Source organism: Ailuropoda melanoleuca, chromosome 13, assembly GCF_002007445.2.
Source record: "Ailuropoda melanoleuca isolate Jingjing chromosome 13, ASM200744v2, whole genome shotgun sequence".
Classification (NCBI taxonomy): Eukaryota; Metazoa; Chordata; class Mammalia; order Carnivora; family Ursidae; genus Ailuropoda; species Ailuropoda melanoleuca.
This window is the reverse complement of record NC_048230.1, coordinates 66894326-66914888: the sequence shown is the minus strand read 5'-3', so window position 1 is coordinate 66914888 and position 20563 is coordinate 66894326. Positions and strand designations below refer to the sequence as shown.

General features: G+C 43.5%; 1 protein-coding gene across 2 annotated transcripts in view; it reads left to right on the top strand.

Annotated features, from left to right (window-relative positions):
- RPN2 (ribophorin II) overlaps positions 1 to 20563 on the top strand; it is a 60746-nt gene that overhangs the window by 30258 nt on the left and 9925 nt on the right. For both annotated transcript variants that reach the window (XM_034641876.1, XM_002915156.4), the window contains exons 10-13: positions 14250 to 14341; positions 15981 to 16095; positions 18410 to 18604; positions 19803 to 19889. In XM_034641876.1, the coding sequence (XP_034497767.1) occupies positions 14250 to 14341; positions 15981 to 16095; positions 18410 to 18604; positions 19803 to 19889 (489 nt within the window). The remainder of the gene's footprint in view (positions 1 to 14249; positions 14342 to 15980; positions 16096 to 18409; positions 18605 to 19802; positions 19890 to 20563) is intronic.

The window sequence follows — 20563 nt, the reverse complement described above, 5'->3', positions numbered from 1 at the left end:
TCCACCGGATGTTTTTTCCTGCTTTATCAAAGATTAGTTGCCCAAAGAGCCGAGGGTCCATTTCTGGGTTCTCTATTCTGTTCCATTGGTCGATGTGTCTGTTTTTGTGCCAGTACCATGCTGTCTTTGTGATCACAGCTTTGTAGTACAGCTCGAAATCCGGCATTGTGATGCCCCCAGCTTTGTTTTTCCTTTTCAACAGTTCCTTGGAGATTCGGGGCCTTTTCTGGTTCCATACAAATTTAAGGACTATTTGTTCCAGTTCTTTGAAAAATGTCCTCGGTATTTTGATCGGGATAGCATTGAAAGTGTAGATTGCTCTGGGTAGTATGGACATTTTAACTATGTTAATTCTTCCAATCCATGAGCATGGAATATTTTTCCATCTTTTTATGTCTTCCTCAATATCTTTCAAAAGTGATCTATAGTTTCTAGCATATAGGTCCTTTACGTCTCTGGTTAAGTTAATTCCAAGGTAACGCATGGTTTTTGGTGTTATTGTAAATGGGATGGATTCCCTAATTTCTCTTTCTTCAGTCTCGTTATTCGTGTATAGAAATGCAACTGATTTCTGGGCATTGATTTTGTATCCTGCCACCTTACTGAATTGTTCTATAACTTCTAATAGTTTGGGAGTGGATTCCTTTGGGTTTTCCATATAGAGTATCATGTCATCTGCAAAGAGAGACAGTTTGACTTCTTCTTTGCCGATTTGGATACCTTTGATCCCTTTTTGTCTTCTGATTGCTGTTGCAAGGACTTCTAGTACTATGTTGAATAATAGTGGCGAGAGTGGGCATCCTTGTCGTGTTCCTGATCTTAAGGGAAAGGCTTCCAGCTTTTCCCCATTGAGAATAATGCTTGCAGTAGGCTTTTCATAGATGGCTTTTATGAGATTGAGAAATGTACCCTCTATTCCTACACTCTGAAGGGTTTTAATCAGGAAAGGATGCTGTATTTTGTCAAATGCTTTTTCTGCATCAATTGAGAGGATCATATGGTTCTTGAGTCTTTTCTTGTTGATATGATGTATCACATTGATTGATTTGCGAGTGTTGAACCATGCTTGCATCCCAGGTATGAATCCCACTTGGTCATGATGGATAATCCTTTTAATGTACTGTTGGATTCTATTAGCAAGGATCTTGTTGAGGATTTTGGCATCCATATTCATTAGAGAAATCGGTCTGTAATTCTCCTTTTTGAGGGGGTCTTTGCCTGGTTTGGGGATCAAGGTAATATTAGCCTCATAGAATGAGTTTGGTAGCTTTCCTTCTGTTTCTATTTTTTGAAATAGCTTTAGGAGAATAGGTATTATTTCTTCTTTGAATGTTTGGTAGAATTCCCCAGGAAAACCGTCTGGGCCTGGAGTTTTATTATTTGGAAGGTTGTTTATCACTGACTCAATTTCTTCATAGTTAATTGGCCTATTTAAGAAATCTATTTCTTCCTGTTTCAGTCTTGGTAGTTTATAGGTTTCCAGGAAGGCCTCCATCTCTTCCAGATTGTTTAGTTTTTTGGCATATAGCTGTTGATAAAAGTTTCTAATAATCCTTGCAATTTCAATGGTGCTGGTCGTGACCTCTCCCTTTTCAGTCATAATTTTAATAATCTCAGTCCTTTCTCTTTGTTTTTGGACAAGTTTTGCCAGTGGTCTATCAATTTTATGGATTCTCTCAAAGAACCAGCTTCTAGTCCTGTTGATCTGCTCTACTGTGGTTCTGGTCTCTAATTCATTGATTTCTGCTCTAATCTTGGTCAACTCCTTCCTTGTCAGTGGGTTAGGCCTGTCCCTCTGTTGCTGTTCCAGTTTCTTGAGGTGAGAATATAGAAACTGCATTTTAGATTTTTCTATTCTTTTGAGTGAGGCTTGGATGGCTATGTATTTCCCCCTTAGGACTGCCTTTGCAGTATCCCATAGGTTTTGGACCGTTGTGTATTCATTCTCGTTGGTCTCCATAAATTGTTTAATTTGTTTTTTGATTTCCTGGTTTATCGAGTCATTCTTGAGCAGGATGGTTCTTAGCCTCCAAGTGTTTGAGTTTCTTCCAGGTTTTTCCTTGTGGTTGAGTTCCAATTTCAGAGCGTTGTGGTCTGAGAATATGCAGGGGATAATTTCAATCTTTTGGTATTGGCTGAGACCTGTTTTGTGTCCCAGAGCATGATCTATTCTTGAGAATGTTCCATGGGCATTTGAATAGAATGAGTATTCTTTGGTTCTGGGGTGTAGTGTTCTATATATATCTATGAGGTCCAACTCGTCGAGTATGGCATTCAAAGCCTTTGATTCTTTGCTTAGTTTTTGCCAGGGTGTTCTGTCTATTTCTGATAGTGGGGTGTTGAGGTCCCCTACTATTACTGTGTTCTTATCTATATGTCTCTTTATTTTGGTTAAGAGTTGGCTTGTGTATCTTGCTGCTCCCCTGTTGGGGGCATATATATTAATAATTGTCATATCCACTTGTTGAATACTTCCTTTAAGAATAATATAGTGCCCTTCTGTATCTCTCTCTATGGCCTCTAGTTTAAAATCCAGTCTATCTGATATGAGAATTGCTACTCCAGCTTTCTTTTGAGGTCCATTTGCGTGGAAGATGGTACTCCATCCCCTTACTCTAAGTCTGAATGCATCTTTGGGTTCAAAATGAGTCTCTTGTAGACAGCAAATGGATGGGTCATGTCTTTTTATCCAATCTGCAACCCTGTGGCGTTTTATGGGAGAGTTTAAGCCATTTAGATTGATAGAGATTATTGACAGATATGATTTTAATGATGCCATTTCTCTTTAAAGTCTTTGTATCGGTTGTGACTTGCTGCTCTGTATCACTCTTGGGGCCTTTTTACCTTTATAGAGCCCCCCTTAATATCTCCTGTAGGGCTGGTTTCGTGGTTACGAAATTGGTTAATGATTGGCGATTTTGGAACGTCTTTATTTCTCCATCAATTCTGAATGACAGCTTTGCTGGATAAAGGATCCTTGGCTGCATGTTTTTCTCTGAAAGAGCTTTAAAAATGCCCCCCCAAGCCTTTCTCTCATTCCAGGTCTCTGTAGACAGGTCTGACGTAATCCTGATACCTTTGCCTTGGTACGTGAGAAATTTCTTTGCCCTGGCCGCTTTCAATACTGTATCCTTGGATCTAATATTTGCGAATTGCACTATGACATGCCGTGGCGTAGGTTTGTCCTGGTTGAGCTTGGATGGGGTCCTCTCTGCCTCTTGGACACGAATGCTTGTTTCCCTTGCTAGATTAGGGAAGTTTTCAGCTACAATTTGTTCAAATATCTCTTCTAGACCTCTGTTTTTCTCCACCCCTTCAGGGATGCCGATGATTCTGACATTGGATCGTTTCATAGAGTCAGTAATCTCCCGTAATCTACATTCGTGGGCGTGGATTTTTTTAAGACCAGCTTCTATTTTCGTTTTTTCTTCTACTAACCCATCCTCCAATTCGCTAACGCGTTCCTCTGCCTCGGTGACCCTGGCCGTCAGAGCCTCTAGTTTTGACTGCATTTGGCTCATAGAATTTTTAATTTCTGTCAGATTCGCTCTCATTTCTGCCCTTAGGGATTCTATATTCTCAGCAACGCTTTCTCTGATGCTTTTTTCAAGTTTACTCATCATCTTGACCATTGTTGCTCTGAATTCCATTTCTGATAATTGGGATACATCCATATGTATTAATTCTGTGGCCGAGGCCAATTCTGTGGCAGAGGCCACAGACTCATTATCTTTTCTTTGCTGGGGGGGACTTCTCCTTCTCGTCATTCTGATGAGGAGAGGTTGTGGGGTTGTCCAGAGCCCAAATTATTGACTGGGTCCCAGGCCATGCCCCTTGTTTTATAGGGATCTTAGGGATGTGGGCTGCTTCTTTAAAGATTTTATTTATTTATGTGGCAGAGAGACAACCAGTGAGAGAGGGCACACAAGCAGGGGAGTGGGAGAGGAAGAAGCAGGCTCCCAGCGGAGGAGCCCGATGAGGGACTCCTTTCCGGAACGTTGTAAACACACCCTAATCCGAAGACAGGTGCTTGGTGACTGCGCCACTCAGGCGCTCCGGGTTGTGGGCTTCTTGATTTTTCAGCCTGCNTACTCCCTAAGCCGAAGACTGGCGCTTAATGACTGCACCACCCAGGCGCCCAGGGATGTGGGCTTCTTGATTTTTCAGGCTGCCTTCTGGGGGAGGGGCCTGCCGCGCCGATTCAGGCAACCCTGTTTGGGTAGAGTCTCTGTGTCCCCTGTGAGGGGGAATGGAGATGGGCACGCTGTGAGCCGTTATTTTCAGGCTTTTGTTCTCCGGCGGCTTTCCCTGGCTGTTTGCTGTGCCTCTTCTGAGAGTCAGAGCAGCAGCGGCCGAATCTCAGCCTCTGTCACAGAACAGAGGGATCGCAGACCGTTCTCCACTGATGTTCTGGCCACTTTAACTCTGTTACTGTTGGTGCTGCTCAACCCTGCAGCGTACCTGGATGTGCGCCCCACATCCGGCGTCCCAGCCCTCACTTCCAGGGCCGGCGCATCTCTGTCCTTTGTGTTTCTAACACCGCCAGCCGCCCCCAAGCGCTCCCAGCTCACAGTCTCAGTCTGCTGTCTCGCGGGTGCCGTCCGCAAGTCCGCCTGCTCCCCCGTGCAGGCGGCTACCGCTTCCCGGAGCCCAAACGCAGCGGCTCCCTCCCCCTTCCGTTTATCTTTCGATATCTGTGCGCGGTTTCACAGCGCTGGAGATGTTCATTTGTAGAGATCCAGATGTATCTTCCTGTGTCTCAGGCTGATTCCTTGGATGTTCAGGCTGGTCTGGTACCTACCCAGCTCGACTCAGGGGACCGGCTGAAAAAGGGGTCCCCTACTCCTCCGCCATCTTAACTCCTCTCTCAAATTTCACCTAGTTATCCTACTAATGTCCCTATTCTGATCTGGGATTCAACCTCGGGTCACATGTCCCTTTCTCCTCCTCTCATTTGTAGTATAGTTTCTTTCATGACCTTGACACTTTTGAAGTATTCTCTGTTTAGCTTATAGAATGTCCCTCACTTTGGGTTTTGAGTTTCCTCAAAATTAAATTCAGGCCATGCATTTTTTTGCAAGAATACTCCAAAAGTGATGCTCTGTCCCTCTCAGTGCATCTTCTTAGGAGGTAAATGATGTTGATATGTCTCCTTGCTGGTGATGTTAGCCTTGATCACTTGATTAGGTGGTGTCTGCTAGGTTTCTCCACTATAAGGTTGCTGTTTTCTGCTTTGTAATTGAGTCTGCAAATATCCTGATGATCTTGCCTGCAACTGTTATTAACAGGTTGACTGCCAAAAGGTGATTTTCTCTTCTTTCACTCTTTCTGCATTTATTAATTAGAATTCTGTAAGAAAAAGCTATCCCTCTCCCAACCCTGTCTTCATTTATTTATTTATTCAATTATTTATAACACTTTGGGCTCATGGAAATTTATTTTACTCTGTAGGTTATGATCCTTTACTATCATCATTTATTTTGTTGCTCACATTATCACAGATTTGACCTTTAGAAAGCTCCTCAAGTTGGCTCCTATGACACTCACTTTTTTTTTAATGAAAGGACACGGCAGCTAGAAAGTTTGACCTTTTCAAAAGTGGGGCATTACTTAATGTAGGTAGATTAAACTTATATTTAAAGTTTGTCGGAAAGAAAGATATTTTCTGGAACTCTCATCTCTGCCTTTTCTCTACCTCATGTCTGACCTTTTTGGGCATGAGACATCCGATCCTAGTCCATTCACTAACACAAAATTTGGATAGAAACTATTGTAGTGTGCACCTTGAACCTTTAAAATCTAGATTCTTTAAATTTTAGCTTCCCTCATTAAGGGTGCTTATTTGCAAAGGCAGACTTTTCTTTCTTTCATTCTTTCTTTTTAAAAAATTTTTTTGCCTGAAACCTTTTCTTCCTTCTTCCTTTACAGTCTTATTAACAGCATACCTAGTTTAAGTGCCGTACCCATAGTACACAGTTGTTTTTTTCTTTTTTTTTAAGGTTTTTATTTATTTATTAGAGCATGAGCAGGGGGTGGTGGGGCAGAGGGAGACAGAAAAGCAGGCTCCCTGCTGAGCAAGGAGCCTAACACAGGGCTTAATCCTAGGACCCTGAGATCATGACCTGAGCTGAAGGCAGTGAGCCACCCAGGCGCCCCAGGACACAGTCGTTCTTAACCTCTTCTTTCTTTTCACCTCTGACTTTCAGTCAGTCACCAAGTCCTGTTGATTCCACCTTTCGATGGCTTTTGCATGAGCCCTTTGTTCTTCAGTCCCTGTATTCCCACTTGGGTAGAGCCCTGTATTCTCTATCAGGACTCGTAACTATAGCTGACCCTTGTACAACGAGGGTTTGAACTGCACAGGTCCACTTACATGTGGTTATTTTTGACAAATACAGTACGGTACTGTAAATGTATTTTCTTTCTTATGGTTTTCTTTCTTTTTTTTTTGTAAGATTTTATTTACTTGACACAGAGAGAGAGAGTGAGCACACACAAGCAGAGAGAGAGGGATAAGCAGGCTCTCCACTGAGCAGGGAGCCTGATGTAGGGCGTGATCCCAGGACCCTAGGATCATGACCTGAGCCGAAGGCAGACGCTTAACCGACTAAGCCATCCAGGCACCCCTCTTAGGGTTTTCTTAATGACATTTTATTAGGTCTAGCTTTATTGTAAGAATATAGTATACGATATGTATAACATACAGGATAAGTTTTTATCAGCTATGTTATCAGTAAGGCTTCTGGTCAACAGTAGGCTATTAGTAGTTAAGGTTTGGGGGAGTCCAAAGTTATACATGGATTATCAGCTGCACTGGGTGGGAGTTGTCACTCCCCACACCCCATTGTTCAAGGGTCAACTGTAGTTACATTGTCTTCAGTTTCTGCCCCTTCCATTTAATTTTCCCTAAGTGCTGCTAGAATGATAAAATCACATTGTTCCCCAGGTTAAACATTTCTTTGGTTCCCTATTACCTGTGAGTGAGGTCTACACTCTTGAGAATGGCTTAGGAGGTCACATGCTTCCGTGGGGGTCCGTCCCTGTCCCCGGAGTGCTAGCTGCTCTTGACCGCATACTGGCCCTCAGATATACTTTATGTGCACATGTCTTTGGATCTCAACCCTTGCTTCCCACCATAAGAAAGGCTCTTCCCCTCCCTTGCTCATACGCTCAACTGCTCATCCTGGAAGGTCTAGTTCAGGTGCTGCTCCTTCATCTGTGCTCCCATAGAACTTGATTTTTATTTTATTTTTTTTGTATGGACTATTTCAAATATACAGAAAAGAACAGAAAATAATTTAACGAATCCTTGTGTATCTATCAGCCATTCATCTCCTTCTCACTTTAACATTTTGATATATTTGTTCTACCCCCACACACATCTTTTTTGGTAAGATATTTCTATATTTCTGCTGCACATGTACATATTTTTAAACAATAGAATGCATTGATTTGCGTCTTCTCAAAATTTGTACATTACATTATATACATCCTTTTCAATTTGCTTTTTCTCATTCGGTATTAATTTTATGACAGCCCCATTTATGCCTGTAGAACTAGAACTATATGCATCCTATGGATAATTGTCATGAAATTGTCTTCTTTTTATGAATGAATCAGATTTTTTATTAATTTGTTTTCCTGTTGGACATTCAGATTTCCACTATTACAAACAATGAGGCTATGAACATCTTAGCACATGTTTCCTTGTGCACATTTTGTTTGTTTATCTAGAGGGAAGTTGTGGGATCGTAGGTTGCACTTAACTCCCAGCTTTATTAGGTATTGCCAAATTGCTCTTCTTCTCATATTCTTGCTAACATTTTTCCCTTAAGATTTATTTATTTATTTGAGAGAGAGAGAGAGAGAGAGAGACAGTATGAGTGGGGGAGAGGCAGAGGGAGAGAGAATCTCAAGCAGAGGTCCTGCTGAGCATGGAGCCCGACAGGGTCTCGATCTCATGACCCTGAGATCATGACCTGAGCTGAAGGCAGACGCTTTACTGACTGAGCCTCCTAGGCACCTCTTCTCCTCATATTATTATTATTTTTTTTAAGATTTTATTTATTTATTCTACAGAGATAGAGACAGCCAGTGAGAGAGAGAACACAAGCAGGGGGAGTGGGAGAGGAAGAAGCAGGCTCATAGCAGAAGAGCCTGATGTGGGGCTCGATCCCACAACGCCGGGATCACACCCTGAGCCGAAGGCAGATGCCTAACCACTGTGCCACTGTGCCACCCAGGCGCCCCTCTTCTCCTCATATTCTTACCAATATTTGGTATTACGAATTTTTGGTAATTTGATGGATATGAAATGGTGTCTTTTTTTTTTTCTTTTTATTTATTTTTTTAGTAATGTCTACCCCCAGTGTGGGGCTCAAACTCATGACCCTGAGATCAAGAGTCCCACGTTCCACCAACTGAGCTAGCTGGGCACTCCAAAATGGTGCCTTGTTTTAAAGTTTTTCCCTGGTTACTAGTGAGATTGAGCATTTTTTTCTTGTGTTTTTTGGCTTTTGGGTTTTTTGTGAATTGTTGTCTGTCTTTCATCTGTTTTTCTTTTGCTTTGTTAGTCTTTTTATTATTGAGTTTTAGGAACTGTTTATGTTCTGGAAACTAACCTGTAGTTAGTATAAGCATCAGCTATCTTCTCCCAGTGTTGCTTGATGGCATCGTTTGATGCACAAAAGTTATTTTCAGTGAAGCCTAATTTAAAAGCGTTTTTGCCTAGATCGTTTGTGCTTTTTGTTTCTTTAAAACGTCCTATGCTGGGGTGCCTGGGTGGCGCAGTCGCTAAGCGTCTGCCTTCGGCTCAGGGCGTGATCCCAGCGTTCTGGGATCGAGCCCCACATCAGGCTCCTCCACTATGAGCCTGCCTTCCTCTCCCACTCCCCCTGCTTGTGTTCCCTCTCTCGCTGGCTGTCTCTCTCTCTCTCGAATAAATAAATAAAATCTTTAAAAAAAAAAAAAAAGGAAATCCAGTTTTTGCATACGGAAATCCCGGCACCTTTTGTGGAAAACCATTCTTTCCCTGTTGAATTGTCTTGGCATCAAAAATCAGTTGACCATAAAGGCAAGGGTTAGTTTCTAGGCTTGCAGTTGTATTCCATTAATCTGTATTTTTATCCTTATACCAATGCTATGCTGTCTTGGTTACTGTAACAGCTTGGCTTTTTGTAAACTTCAAATCTGGTGTTTGTCCAAATGTTTCTGTGATTGTTGGAAAAATTATCGAAGTGCAAAGTAGCAGAAATGGCTAATAACTATTATTCTTGCAATGGTTATAAGCCCCACCTGAGGCCATTGCTGTCCTTTCCTTCCCGGTGGTGAAGTAAGCATTACAAAATCTCTCCTTCTTCATTATGTTAGCTTTATTCGTGAGAGAGAGAGAGAGTGTGTGTGTGTGTTCTGACCTCTGTCACATATGCGACTTTACTTTGTAATTTCAGTAATAGTCACACTTAGAGCCTCAGAGTGGGTCAGCAGGTCCTGTTTACTCTCCTGATAGATGCTTGACATTGGTCAGATTGCGTTAACGGTGGTTTGGTGTGGAAGGCCTGTAATAGCACTCATTGACATTGGACTTGCTGTCAGGGGAAACATGGGTTTTCGAAGCTGTCATTAGCATTAATTGCCCCTAATGCACCATCATTTTTGACAGTAATGAGCTAAACAGGGGGGTTATTACTCTCAGCAGAAAGACTGCATTTCCTGGTGTTAAAACATTTTTTGAGGTGTATGCGGTATGCAGCACAGGCAAAGAAAGGACTAGTATGATTCAGTGTAAAGCAGGCTTAGCTGCATTTAAAGTGGCTAAACAAGTCCCTTTCCTATTATAAAAACTAATCCTGAAGTGTTAGTGTGAAAGTAGAAGCAGCTAACCCATAGGGATCCTACTCTGAATTCTTTACAACATGGCTTTGAAAAAAGTTACAATAATTTTTATTTCTCAATTTGCTTTAAAAGGGTAGCATAAAAACGCTTTTCTTTTCAGTGTTTCCAGAGACCCATTTGTAGTAAGATTTTAGGAACAGAAGGACTTGTTTTAAACTGTTCCCTATTCAAGAACAGCCCTACAGTGTTTCTCTGCAACAAAGAAACCTTTAACATAGGGAGCCTTTTAGAATTAGGGCTGAGAGCAAACCCAAAATGACTTGAGTTCACTGCAATTTGCCCCTTTGTCATCCATGTGTCTGGATTGTCTGGGAATGCTCATGATGTCTTTAGAACAAAACACAGTTGAGTCTTGATTAGCAGACCTTAGCGACCATGTTATTGTTGAAAGTTTATAGTTAGGATTTTAAGTAAAAACCCAGAAAGTGGATGACTTTTCTGTTGTTACAATGAGGATACATTGCAGAGCCTTACACAAATCTTTAATCTGTCTGTATATACCCGTCTACAGAAAGGAAGAGTATTATTTTTAAAATCATATTTATTGGGTGGTGCTTTTTAATACAAGTGTTTATAAAGAACAAAGTATATGGCACACAGTCTCATTGCTCAGATAATCCCTATTTTTTCAAAAAAGGAGTAAAATGTGCATGTAGTTTAAAAAATGTCAAAGTGCAAAAAGGTATATAATGAAATGTAAGAGCCTTATCTCATCCCTTCAATCCAGCTCCTCCCCTCAGAGGAATCCATTTCTAACTGTGTACATTTTAAGAAGGATGCATGTATATTAATGAATGTATGCATATCCTTTTTTGTTTACACAAAAGGGATTATTCTATAAACAGCTGTATTCTTTGCTCTTGTCACAAAGTAGAGGCTCCCAGCTTTCCCCTTGGGCGTCTTTTCAACTTGATGGCCTCACGCCTCTGCCACTCCCCTGCGATAATTCACCCAGTTGCCTAGATTCCATGACAGACAGTGCTGTTAAATATAATTCTGTCATTGGATGGCTGTGTATTCAGAAGTAGGTGAGAATGCCTCTGTATCTGTCCCTAGACATCTACCTTGTCTTTTGAAATTATTCCATAGTAATTCATACTGTAGTCATGTAACTAGTCTCCTGTTCATGGACATTTAGGTGGGACAGTGATTTGAAGATCACATTTACAAATTAAATGAGTGAGCCATTAAGAGAATGAGTCAAAGAAGTGAAGAAGGAATTATCTGGTTAATGTTTATGAAGATTGCAGAGTAGTTAACTGTGAAGGCAGATTGTTTCAATAGCATGGAATATTGCTAAACTCCTACCTCTGCCCCAACTGAAGGACCACTGAGCCTTCCTGCTACAAATTTCTCGCTCCCTGACCAAGGGCTAACCCCAGGCCGACTTAGGTCGCAGTTCCTTCTCCTGTGCTTTTGTAGCACTTGGAACATCCCTCCGCTAAAGCAGCAGCCTGGTTTGTTAAAATTTAGCTTTGGCCTTTGGGACGAGAAGTGCATCTTGCCATCCGTGTATATCCCCTGCACCTGGGTGCTCCAGATCCTCTAGGGGGGAGTAGGGAAAGTGATCTTGGTGGGGTGTCTTGCTAAACATCAGTAGCCTAATCACAGCTCTTTGGCTGCTGCTTAGCTTGAATCTTCCACTCTAGTTTTTCTTCAGAGGGTGCCAGTGCCTCTTCACATTGGGTTTTATATAGCAGAGTTTGCTCTGGTTCTGAGCCCCCTATGAATTGTGAAGCTGTTTGCTCAGCACAGAGCCCAAAGAGCCAAAGGAGAGCCTGCCAGCTCTTTCCTTGGGGATTTATTCAACCTCAAGGCCGTCTATTTCCCTTCCCTACCACCATGATTCATACAGTTGCCTAGACTCAGTGACAGGCAGTGCTGCTGAATATAATTCTGCCAATAGGTGGCTGTATATTCAAAAGTAGGAGGTAATAATATCCTAACAAAACTCTGGTAATAAATCTTTTACATTTCAGTTTTGTTGTTTTTTAAGTAAAACAGAATACCCCTATTCAGTCTGACATAATTGAGGCCCTTGTCACAAAATAGTTATTATGAGATGGGAGAGAAGGCTATTAAATTACTTGATAGCTATCTTTATGCCTTTTTAATTCTTCTTCTTTTTTTTTTTTTAAAGATTTTATTTATTTATTTGACAGAGAGAGAGACAGCCAGCGAGAGAGGGAACACAAGCAGGGAGAGTGGGAGAGGAAGAAGCAGTCTCCTAACAGAGGAGCCTGATGTGGGGCTCGATCCCATAATGCCGGGATCATGCCCTGAGCCGAAGGCAGATGCTTAACGACTGCGCCACTCAGGCGCCCCCTTTTTAATTCTTCTTCTTTGCCCTTGATTTGAGGCTGTCACACCTTGATAGTGCATTTTAGCAAAATGCCAAAGCCGTCCTCAGTTATTTGCCCAGCCTTCTATCTCTATTCCTTGATCCTGACTTAGACTATAAACCAGTGGATTTGGCAAGGATTTCCTTAAGCATTACATTCAAGCTTATTAAATATTTGGAAGTCTTATGGATATGTTTGCACATAAGAAATGCCTTGGGTTTTTATAATTTGCTCATTAAAACTTAGATTTTAGAGAAAAAATTTCCCATGAATGGTCTTTCAGAATGTTTTCTGCCTCTTGGAATTTTACATTTATTTTAATCTAGTTTTTTAAAAGTTCTTGTTTATTGTGTTGGCTAGCTCCTCTTTGTGAAAATATTTACAAGGCACGCATAGAATTCAAACACTAGGGGCGCCTGGGTAGCGCAGTCGATAAGCGTCTGCCTTCGGCTCAGGGCTTGATCCCGGCGTTATGGGATCGAGCCCCACATCAGGCTCCTCAGCTGGGAGCCTGCTTCTTCCTCTCCTACTCCCCCTGCCTGTGTTCCCTCTCTCGCTGGCTGTATCTCTGTCAAGTAAATAAATAAAATCTTTAAAAAAAAAAAAAAAAGAATTCAGGGGTGCCTGGGTAGCGCAGTCGTTAAGCGTCTGCCTTCCGCTCAGGGCGTGATCCCGGCATTATGGGATCGAGGCCCAAGTCAGGCTCCTCCACTATGAGTCTGCTTCTTCCTCTCTCACTCCCCTGCTGTGTTCCCTCTCTCGCTGGCTATCTCTCTGTCAAATAAATAAATAAAAATAAAAAAAATAAAAAAAAAAGAATTCAAACACTAAAAGTCGAGATGGACTGGTTTGTGCTTCTATCAAACTCCAGGTCTCAGTAGCTTTGAACAGCAGAAGTTTCGGGGCATCTGGGGGGTTCAGTTGTTACGCGTCTGCCTTTAGCTCGGGTCATGATCCCAGGGTCCTGAGATTGACCCCCGCTTTGGGCTCCCTTCTTTGTGGGGAGCCTGCTTCTCCCTCTCACTCTCCCCTGCTTGTGTTCCTTCTCTGGCTGTCTCTCTGTCAAATAAATAAATAAAATCTTCAGAAAAAAAAAAAAAAGAACAGCAGAAGTTTCTTTTTTGCCCATGCTAGGTATCTTAGTGTGTCTGCTGGAGACTCAGCTTCGTGCTGTCCTTACTCCAGGACCCAGGCTGAAGGAGCAAACCTCTCTCTGCACATTGTCTATATCCATGTCAGAGGAAAGGAGAAAATCACACACTGACTCTTAAAGCTTCCATTGAGGGGTCTCACATTTCGTTGGCCAGAAGCAAGTCACATGGCCACACCTGACTCCAGGGGGTCAGGAAAGTACAACTCTACCATGTACTCAGAAGTACCTGGTGAATGGTGCAAATGACGGCCATGGCGTCTTAGGTCTTTGGGCAGACCTACAGTACTGCTTGGCATAGAGTTAAGTGTTGCTGGAAGCTGGATAGCAAGGTGCCTAAGAGCATGGACACTGAGTCTGAGTGCCTGAGCTTGAATACCGGCACTGGCTTACTAGCCAGCTAAACCCGAGCGAGTGGCTTCATCTTCTTAATCTTTAATTTCCTCATCTGAAATAGCAGTACCTTAGAGAGTTGTGAGGATTAAATGAAATCATTCTTAAAAAGTCCGTGTCTTTCACGTAGCAAACAGTAGCCATCCTTAGAATTGAGTACTTGTTGTTTTGAATTATTTGAAGGTTACTGCTTGCAGGTTTTCCCCCTTATTTATTTTAAAGAGCATATGAAAAAAAATCTATTTTTTTCCCCCTCTTTTAGTATATACCATCCAACCAAAGCCAAAGAAGAGAAGAAAGGATAAGAATCAAGGAGTTGCTTTTAAGCCTTGTTGATAGGAGAGGTGGAAATCCTACCTGGCAGAGTTAGCTTTACTAAAATCATTGAAGACTCCCAACCTAGGATCATCTTTGTGAGGAAAATTTGGATATGCCTGTTAATTCCTGGTGTTTTTCTTATATGTCTCTAGCTCCGAGTCAAGATCTCCACTGAAGTTGGCATCACAAATGTTGATCTCTCCACTGTGGATAAGGATCAGAGCATTGCACCCAAAACCACCCGGTAGGTGGGGTGCCTTCTCCGCACAGGGGGAGCCCAGGCTTGTGCTGAGAGGAGCATGCCCAGGCACTGAGCCCGCGTAGATGCCATTTCTGTGTCAGCAGTGACCCAGCTTGCACCCTCAATTAAAGAGGCTCCAGTTTTGCTGGCACGGTGCCAAGCAGCATCCTGGCAGATTTGGGGGCTGTCTATACAGGTGGTCCATCCACAATGGAATAGAACATCGGAGTCCAAGTCACCTGTGCTACCAAGCACATTGTTTAGTTCAGATGGCATCTTTAAAAAAAGGACGAGACTTTGTCAACGAAGGAAGTAGTGTGTTTACATTTTGGTGTAATCTCTTTATCTTCATAGTCCTGAATCTGCTTTTAGTGGCCTCATGACAACTCTCTTTGGCCCACAGTGGGTCTGAAATTGGTTGGAGGCTTCAGGTCCTTACAGTTGAGATGGCAGATACCTAGTACTGGGGCTGTGAATTCCTTTCTCAAGTTCGTGGAAGGCATCACTAATCAGTCATAGCATTTGCTCCTGCTGAACTTGGAATCTTTTTTAACACAAACTTCTAGGTAACCATTGGCAGTTGATCGGAGGGGGCCAGAGCACTGTATGAAGCCTGTTTGTCAGCCCTCTCCCAGATCCTTGTTTTTGGGGGACCCATCTAGACCCCTGGTTTACTTCGGACCCCAGCTTTACTCAACTAGGTGGCTATGGCTCTAGAGAAGAAAAGTGAACCCTCAAGGCCATTATGAAGACCAGAGATGTTAGCCAGAGCCTAGAAGCTAAGCATTCACTCCTTTTAAGTCCTATGAAAGGGGCCGGGCTTCCTTCCTGTGGCTTATTTTCAGTGACATTGGAGATGAGAGCACTGTTGAGAATCCACTGAAGTAATGTCTGTGAGGGTGCTTTGCAAAGTTTAATCCTCTGTAAGGATGAAGAGTTGGTGTTACTCATAAGTAAATATAAAGCCTAAGTGTATAATATAGCCAGGTGTGAGCTCTATAACCATTTGGCTTGTTTTTCCCCCTGGCCATCTTACCCTGCCATCCCCAAGAGATAGCTGTGAAAAGAACAGCTTTTTCATCAAGTCTGCCTTTTGAGAAAATGACTTTTTAAAACCCATTTTCAGGCAGGAAAATAGATTGAAACCATGTCCAGGAAAAAATACAGCATAAAAAAAAAAAAAAAGAAAAAGGGATAAGTGCCCTTCTTTGCTTTGCGTCTCCTACCCCCTCATCTCCCAGCCTCACTCACACATAACTGCCGTCATCAGCGCCATGATGATTTCTCCTGGCTGTCTTGCCCACCCAGCTCTCCGCTGCCCTGGTGTGCGTGTGCCCCACTGGTGCCTGACGTGGTGGCGCTGACATCCTTAGGTCCTTGAAGTGAAAGCCTGGAGTGTCTATACATAGCATTTCCCCAGACCCCAAGGAGAGTTTATACTGTGCTTTTCTCATCCTGGCTCTCTCAGTGCGGTTTGCCCTCCGGCCACAGACAGCTACTCTCCTTGTGTCCATCCACAGCGGGAAAGTATTCCAGTGGGAGAGGGAGGATTAGGCAATGAAGTGCAGTTTGTCTTCTTTATTCTGTTCTCAGAGATCTGCCAATCCTCTCTGAAGACTTGCTGTATACATGTGTCTTTCAGGGTGACCTACCCAGCGAAAGCCAAGGGCACATTCATCGCAGACAGCCACCAGAACTTTGCTTTGTTCTTCCAGCTGGTAGATGTGAACACCGGTGCTGAACTCACCCCTCACCAGGTCAGGAAAAATCCCACCCAGGCTCTTCTCTTGGTCTGCAACATTAACATATGCCAGAGTTGTTGGTGTGGTGTATACAGTCCAAATTCCTGCATTTGGGTCTTCACTGTGGACCCTGATGGTCCATCACATTCTCCCACATGACGCTGTCCCCTCATGTACTGGGTGTAACCCTGAACATGGAAGACACAGTTCTTTTTTAAAAGATCAGCTGGTATCGATAAGATATATTTAAGGCAGATTAGCACTTAACTGAGGCTTTTTTTTTTCCTGAGGAAAAAAAATAGATTAAAAATAATTTTGAAAAAGGAAAACCTAGGCAGTAGGCCCCAAGCGTTCTGTTCTGACCACACCAGAGTTTGTGGGAATCTGAAGCATAGCTGTTTTTAACTTGTGCCTGCTTTGTATTATGAAAGCAACAGATTTCATTTTTGTTTTCCGTATATAAAATAATGATAATTATTATTTAAAAGATTTTCAAATCATACCCTTTCCCCAGAGAATCTGATATGGCCCCTTGTCTTCTCAGATACCCACTTCTGTCATCCCCCTTGATTGAGAATAACTGCTCTCAGCCCTTCCCCGTCCATGGCAGTATTGTAAAGGGAAATTCAGGTAAATACTTCGCTGAAAGACGGGAAAGAGCATGGGACTTGGTGGCCTTGGTTTAGGTGCTTTGTAGGGATACTTGAGCAAGAGCTAGCAGATTCGAATTCATGCCGAGAGATGGCTTCAGAGTAGGTGACTGAAGTGAGTGGATTTACTTGGAAACCTTTTCACTTTCTGTTTCTTGTAGCTACAACTGCTACACATGTGCCCAGGCCCCAGAGTGGCTGCCCCCAGGACCACCACCCTGGCACTTCTCTGCTCCTCTCTTCTGCACCCTCAGCTCCGAGCTCCAGAGAGCTCAGTCAGGGCACTTAGCCAGGGCTCACTGACTCAAAGCACTTCAACCTCTTAGCATTTCCCAGCTTCTTTTCAGAATGATGTTTGCCAGCGAAACAGCATAAGGGAAGAAAGAATGTGAAGAGAAGAAATGACGAGACTAAATTGGTGGGATTAGGGCTAGGACAGGGAGAGTTAGCAAGGAAGTGTGACTTTAACTGAATACTTGTCTCACCCAAGATTCTACTTTGGAACCATGGCATAGAGACCTCCCAGGTAGAGCTGGTATTTTGCAGGTGAGCCTGGCTGCCTCCTGCCCTTGGTTTTGGCAGGAGGAAGATCAGGCATCCGGGCTCCTAAATCCCATTCTTGGCCAAGACTGCCGTAGTCAGGATGCTTCACATCTCTGGGCCCTTTCCCTCAATACTCTGATGGTCGTTCTTTGTTGCCCAGGTGTAAGAGTAACAAATGAGATTTTCATTTTTTCCCCCGTGGACCCAGTGCTGCATTGTGTGACCACAGCCACTCATTTAATCCTCATGCCTTATGATCTGTTAAATGGAACCAATCTACCTGTCTTATTCCATTCTTTATTTTGGAACACCTGAGAGAAAAGCTCTGCGTGGATGTTAAATTTTGCTGCAATTCTGATATGCAGAAGCCCTAGTTTCACATGCCACTGGCGGGATAAGGTGATTAGACTTGTACCGTCTCACTGACGAGCATCTCAGCTACTGTTTGTTGCTAGCTAGCATTAGCGTTATACCAGGCCTGGCACTAAATGCTTTGCCTTCGTCATTGTGAATCTTGACACAGATACACCAGCATCTTTCAATAAGGATGAAGAGCTCAAGGCCCAAGGAGGTTAGGTAACATGCTCGCCTGTTAAGTCGTGGAACCAAATCTGCCTGTCTTCAGAGCCTCTCTCTGTGACGCCGGGCTGCTCTGCTCAGTTAGAACTCTGCCTGGCTATCAATCCCCAAGCCTCTTCCACTAAATCTTTAGCTGGAGGCACTAGGAAATTGAAAATGGGCCTCTTACAGTTCCACCTCATTTCCCTTCTTTTCACCCTCTGGTGAAGAAGTTAATTGGGCAGCAAAGTGGCCAAAAGGCTGGCAGGAAGAAGAAATTGCAGCGGCAGCAAAGAGCTTAAATCATCCACAAACTGGGCATTCAGCCTCCAAGTAGTTGAGAATTGGCCGGACCCCTAAGTTAAATTTCTTATACTAACCAAAAGTGAGCTCTGCTCTCTGAGCTGGTAACGAGAGTGGGACGGCCACTCCTTCCTCTCGCTTGCGCAGGTCTGGCAGATCCCAGAGCTCCCACTGTGACCAAAGAGCCAACAGTCTGTTGCCTTGTTCATTCAGTGTTGGGCACAAAGGGAGTTTTGAAATGATCAGATCAAAGATTGTAGTACTGTTCCATCCAGACATTTGTCCGACTCCACAACCAGAAGACTGGCCAGGAAGTGGTGTTTGTTGCTGAGCCGGACAGCAAGAACGTGTACAAGTTTGAACTGGATACCTCCGAGAGAAAGATCGAATTTGACTCTGCGTCCGGCACCTACACTCTGTATCTGATCATCGGAGATGCCACTTTGAAGAACCCAATCCTTTGGAATGTGGTATGTGCCCACATGCGCCTTGACCTAGGCAAGAGTGGCTGTGCCACCGACAGGGACAGCTCGTTTTCCCCTAGCCTCGCCTATGCAGGGCAATAAATAGGCCTGGGGAGGTGAGGGGCTCTGTGCTGTCTTCCGCTAGGAGTCTTAGGGATATGCACATGGCCCGGCACCTAGTGCGTGCTTGATCAGTAGTGATAGAGTGAGTGAATGGAGCCAAAATTTGCCCTCGTGGCTCCTAGCGAATTTTTAGAAAAGTTACCCTTGAAGGAGGTTTTCTTTCTATAGCAAAATGCTATGGGGGAATCCATAGACGTAAGAGATGAAGGCCCTGGTCTTTGAGATATGGTACAGCCTCGGGGTGGGAGAGGGTAAGAGTTGAATTTTGATAATTCAGGATGACTTGGGATAGTGGTTGTAGAATATGCAAGATGCTCATAAACTGGTCACCAGCATTTGCCTGCTGTGTTATAGTTTACATAGTGCTTCTCACCTACATATCTCACCTTTGATCGGTGCGATGAGAGACGAACTTGAAAGACCACATTCGAGCTAGGGGTTGAAGAAGTGCAAGGTTTATCAGAATCGTATCTGGGGGCTGTGGAATGATCGTTGGGGAACAGCCTGCAGAAGGTGCTTTCGGTGAGACCCGAGTGGGTCCATTTTGCTGGAGTCCCCGAGTCTGGTCAAGAGCAGGAGGCGTTTGGAAAGGTAGCAGAGGCCAAACTGCAGGCCTCGAATGGTGGTCGCACCCTTTGCAAGACAAAGGGGCAGGTGCATTTCTTTGCATTGTAGTCAAAGCTTTTTTTCTTCTCCTGGACTTTGGGTTGTTTTTTGTTACAAGAGCACATTTTTTTTTTCCTGTGACTAAATCACACTTCCCAGGGACACCAAGCAGTTTCTGGTTGCAACTGTAACAGCCTGAATACCAGCTGGGATTTTTGTATTAAGCAGCTCTGTGGGTCTCACCAGACCAGTAGAAAATTGGAACTCTTGCTCTAAAAAGCATTTTCAACAAATAGTTGTTTTGTTCTTGAAATTTTTACTGCCCCAATTTGTCAGCTAATGGATCAGAAGTGATTGGACTGCTTGGAGCTATTGTCAGTTATGGTCCTGGATGTGAGTAGCGAATGCTACTCTGCTGACGAGTTTCAGCCCCTTCTCTGCCCTGCGCCTTTAAAAACCACCCTTATTTTTTTAGGCTGACGTGGTCATCAAGTTCCCTGAAGAAGATGCTCCATCGACTGTCCTGTCCAAGAACCTTTTCACCCCCAAACAGGAAATTCAGGTATAAGAAGCCTAAGGGCTCCTGCACTAAACTTGGAGGGGAAACGTGAAACGGCCAGTAAATGCCTGGGCTGCGGCTCTGGCTTCTTTTCTGTAGCCTGTTCATACAATATTTTGTAGTGTGGGCTTCGCCACCCTGTGAATTAGGACAAATATCATTCCCGTCCAAGAGGTTGAAGAAACAGGCTCAGAGCCCAGTGTCCAGCTCCCTGAAAGCAGATAGTTGGTCACAAAAATCAGAGGCTGTTTTTCCTAAGCATCCAGAAGATTCAGCCTTAAGCTAGCTGCTTGAGAGCTATAGCACGGGTGGGTTTGGCTTTCTTCCTCTCTGCTCCTGCAGAAATCAGGGTTGTTGGGGGCCTCTAGGTGGAAAACTCACTTGGGCAGGAGGACGGGGCTTTCCTCCCCCAGGCGATCCTCTCTCCAGAGATTCACCTGCTATGCACACAGTTAGCAATCTCTGCCCAGCTCAGCTCACAGGACTGTTGTGAGGATCAAAATAGGTGACCAGAAAAGAAAGGAAAGGCTTTGAACAGTTTCTAAAACATTTTACAAAATAAACATAAAACAAAAGAAACTTAGTAACCGTTAAGCAGTTTGAGCCACTGGTTAAGGAGACGGAGGTGGACGCACTCAGTGGACTATTTTGTAGTCATGAGAAATGATCATACTGTA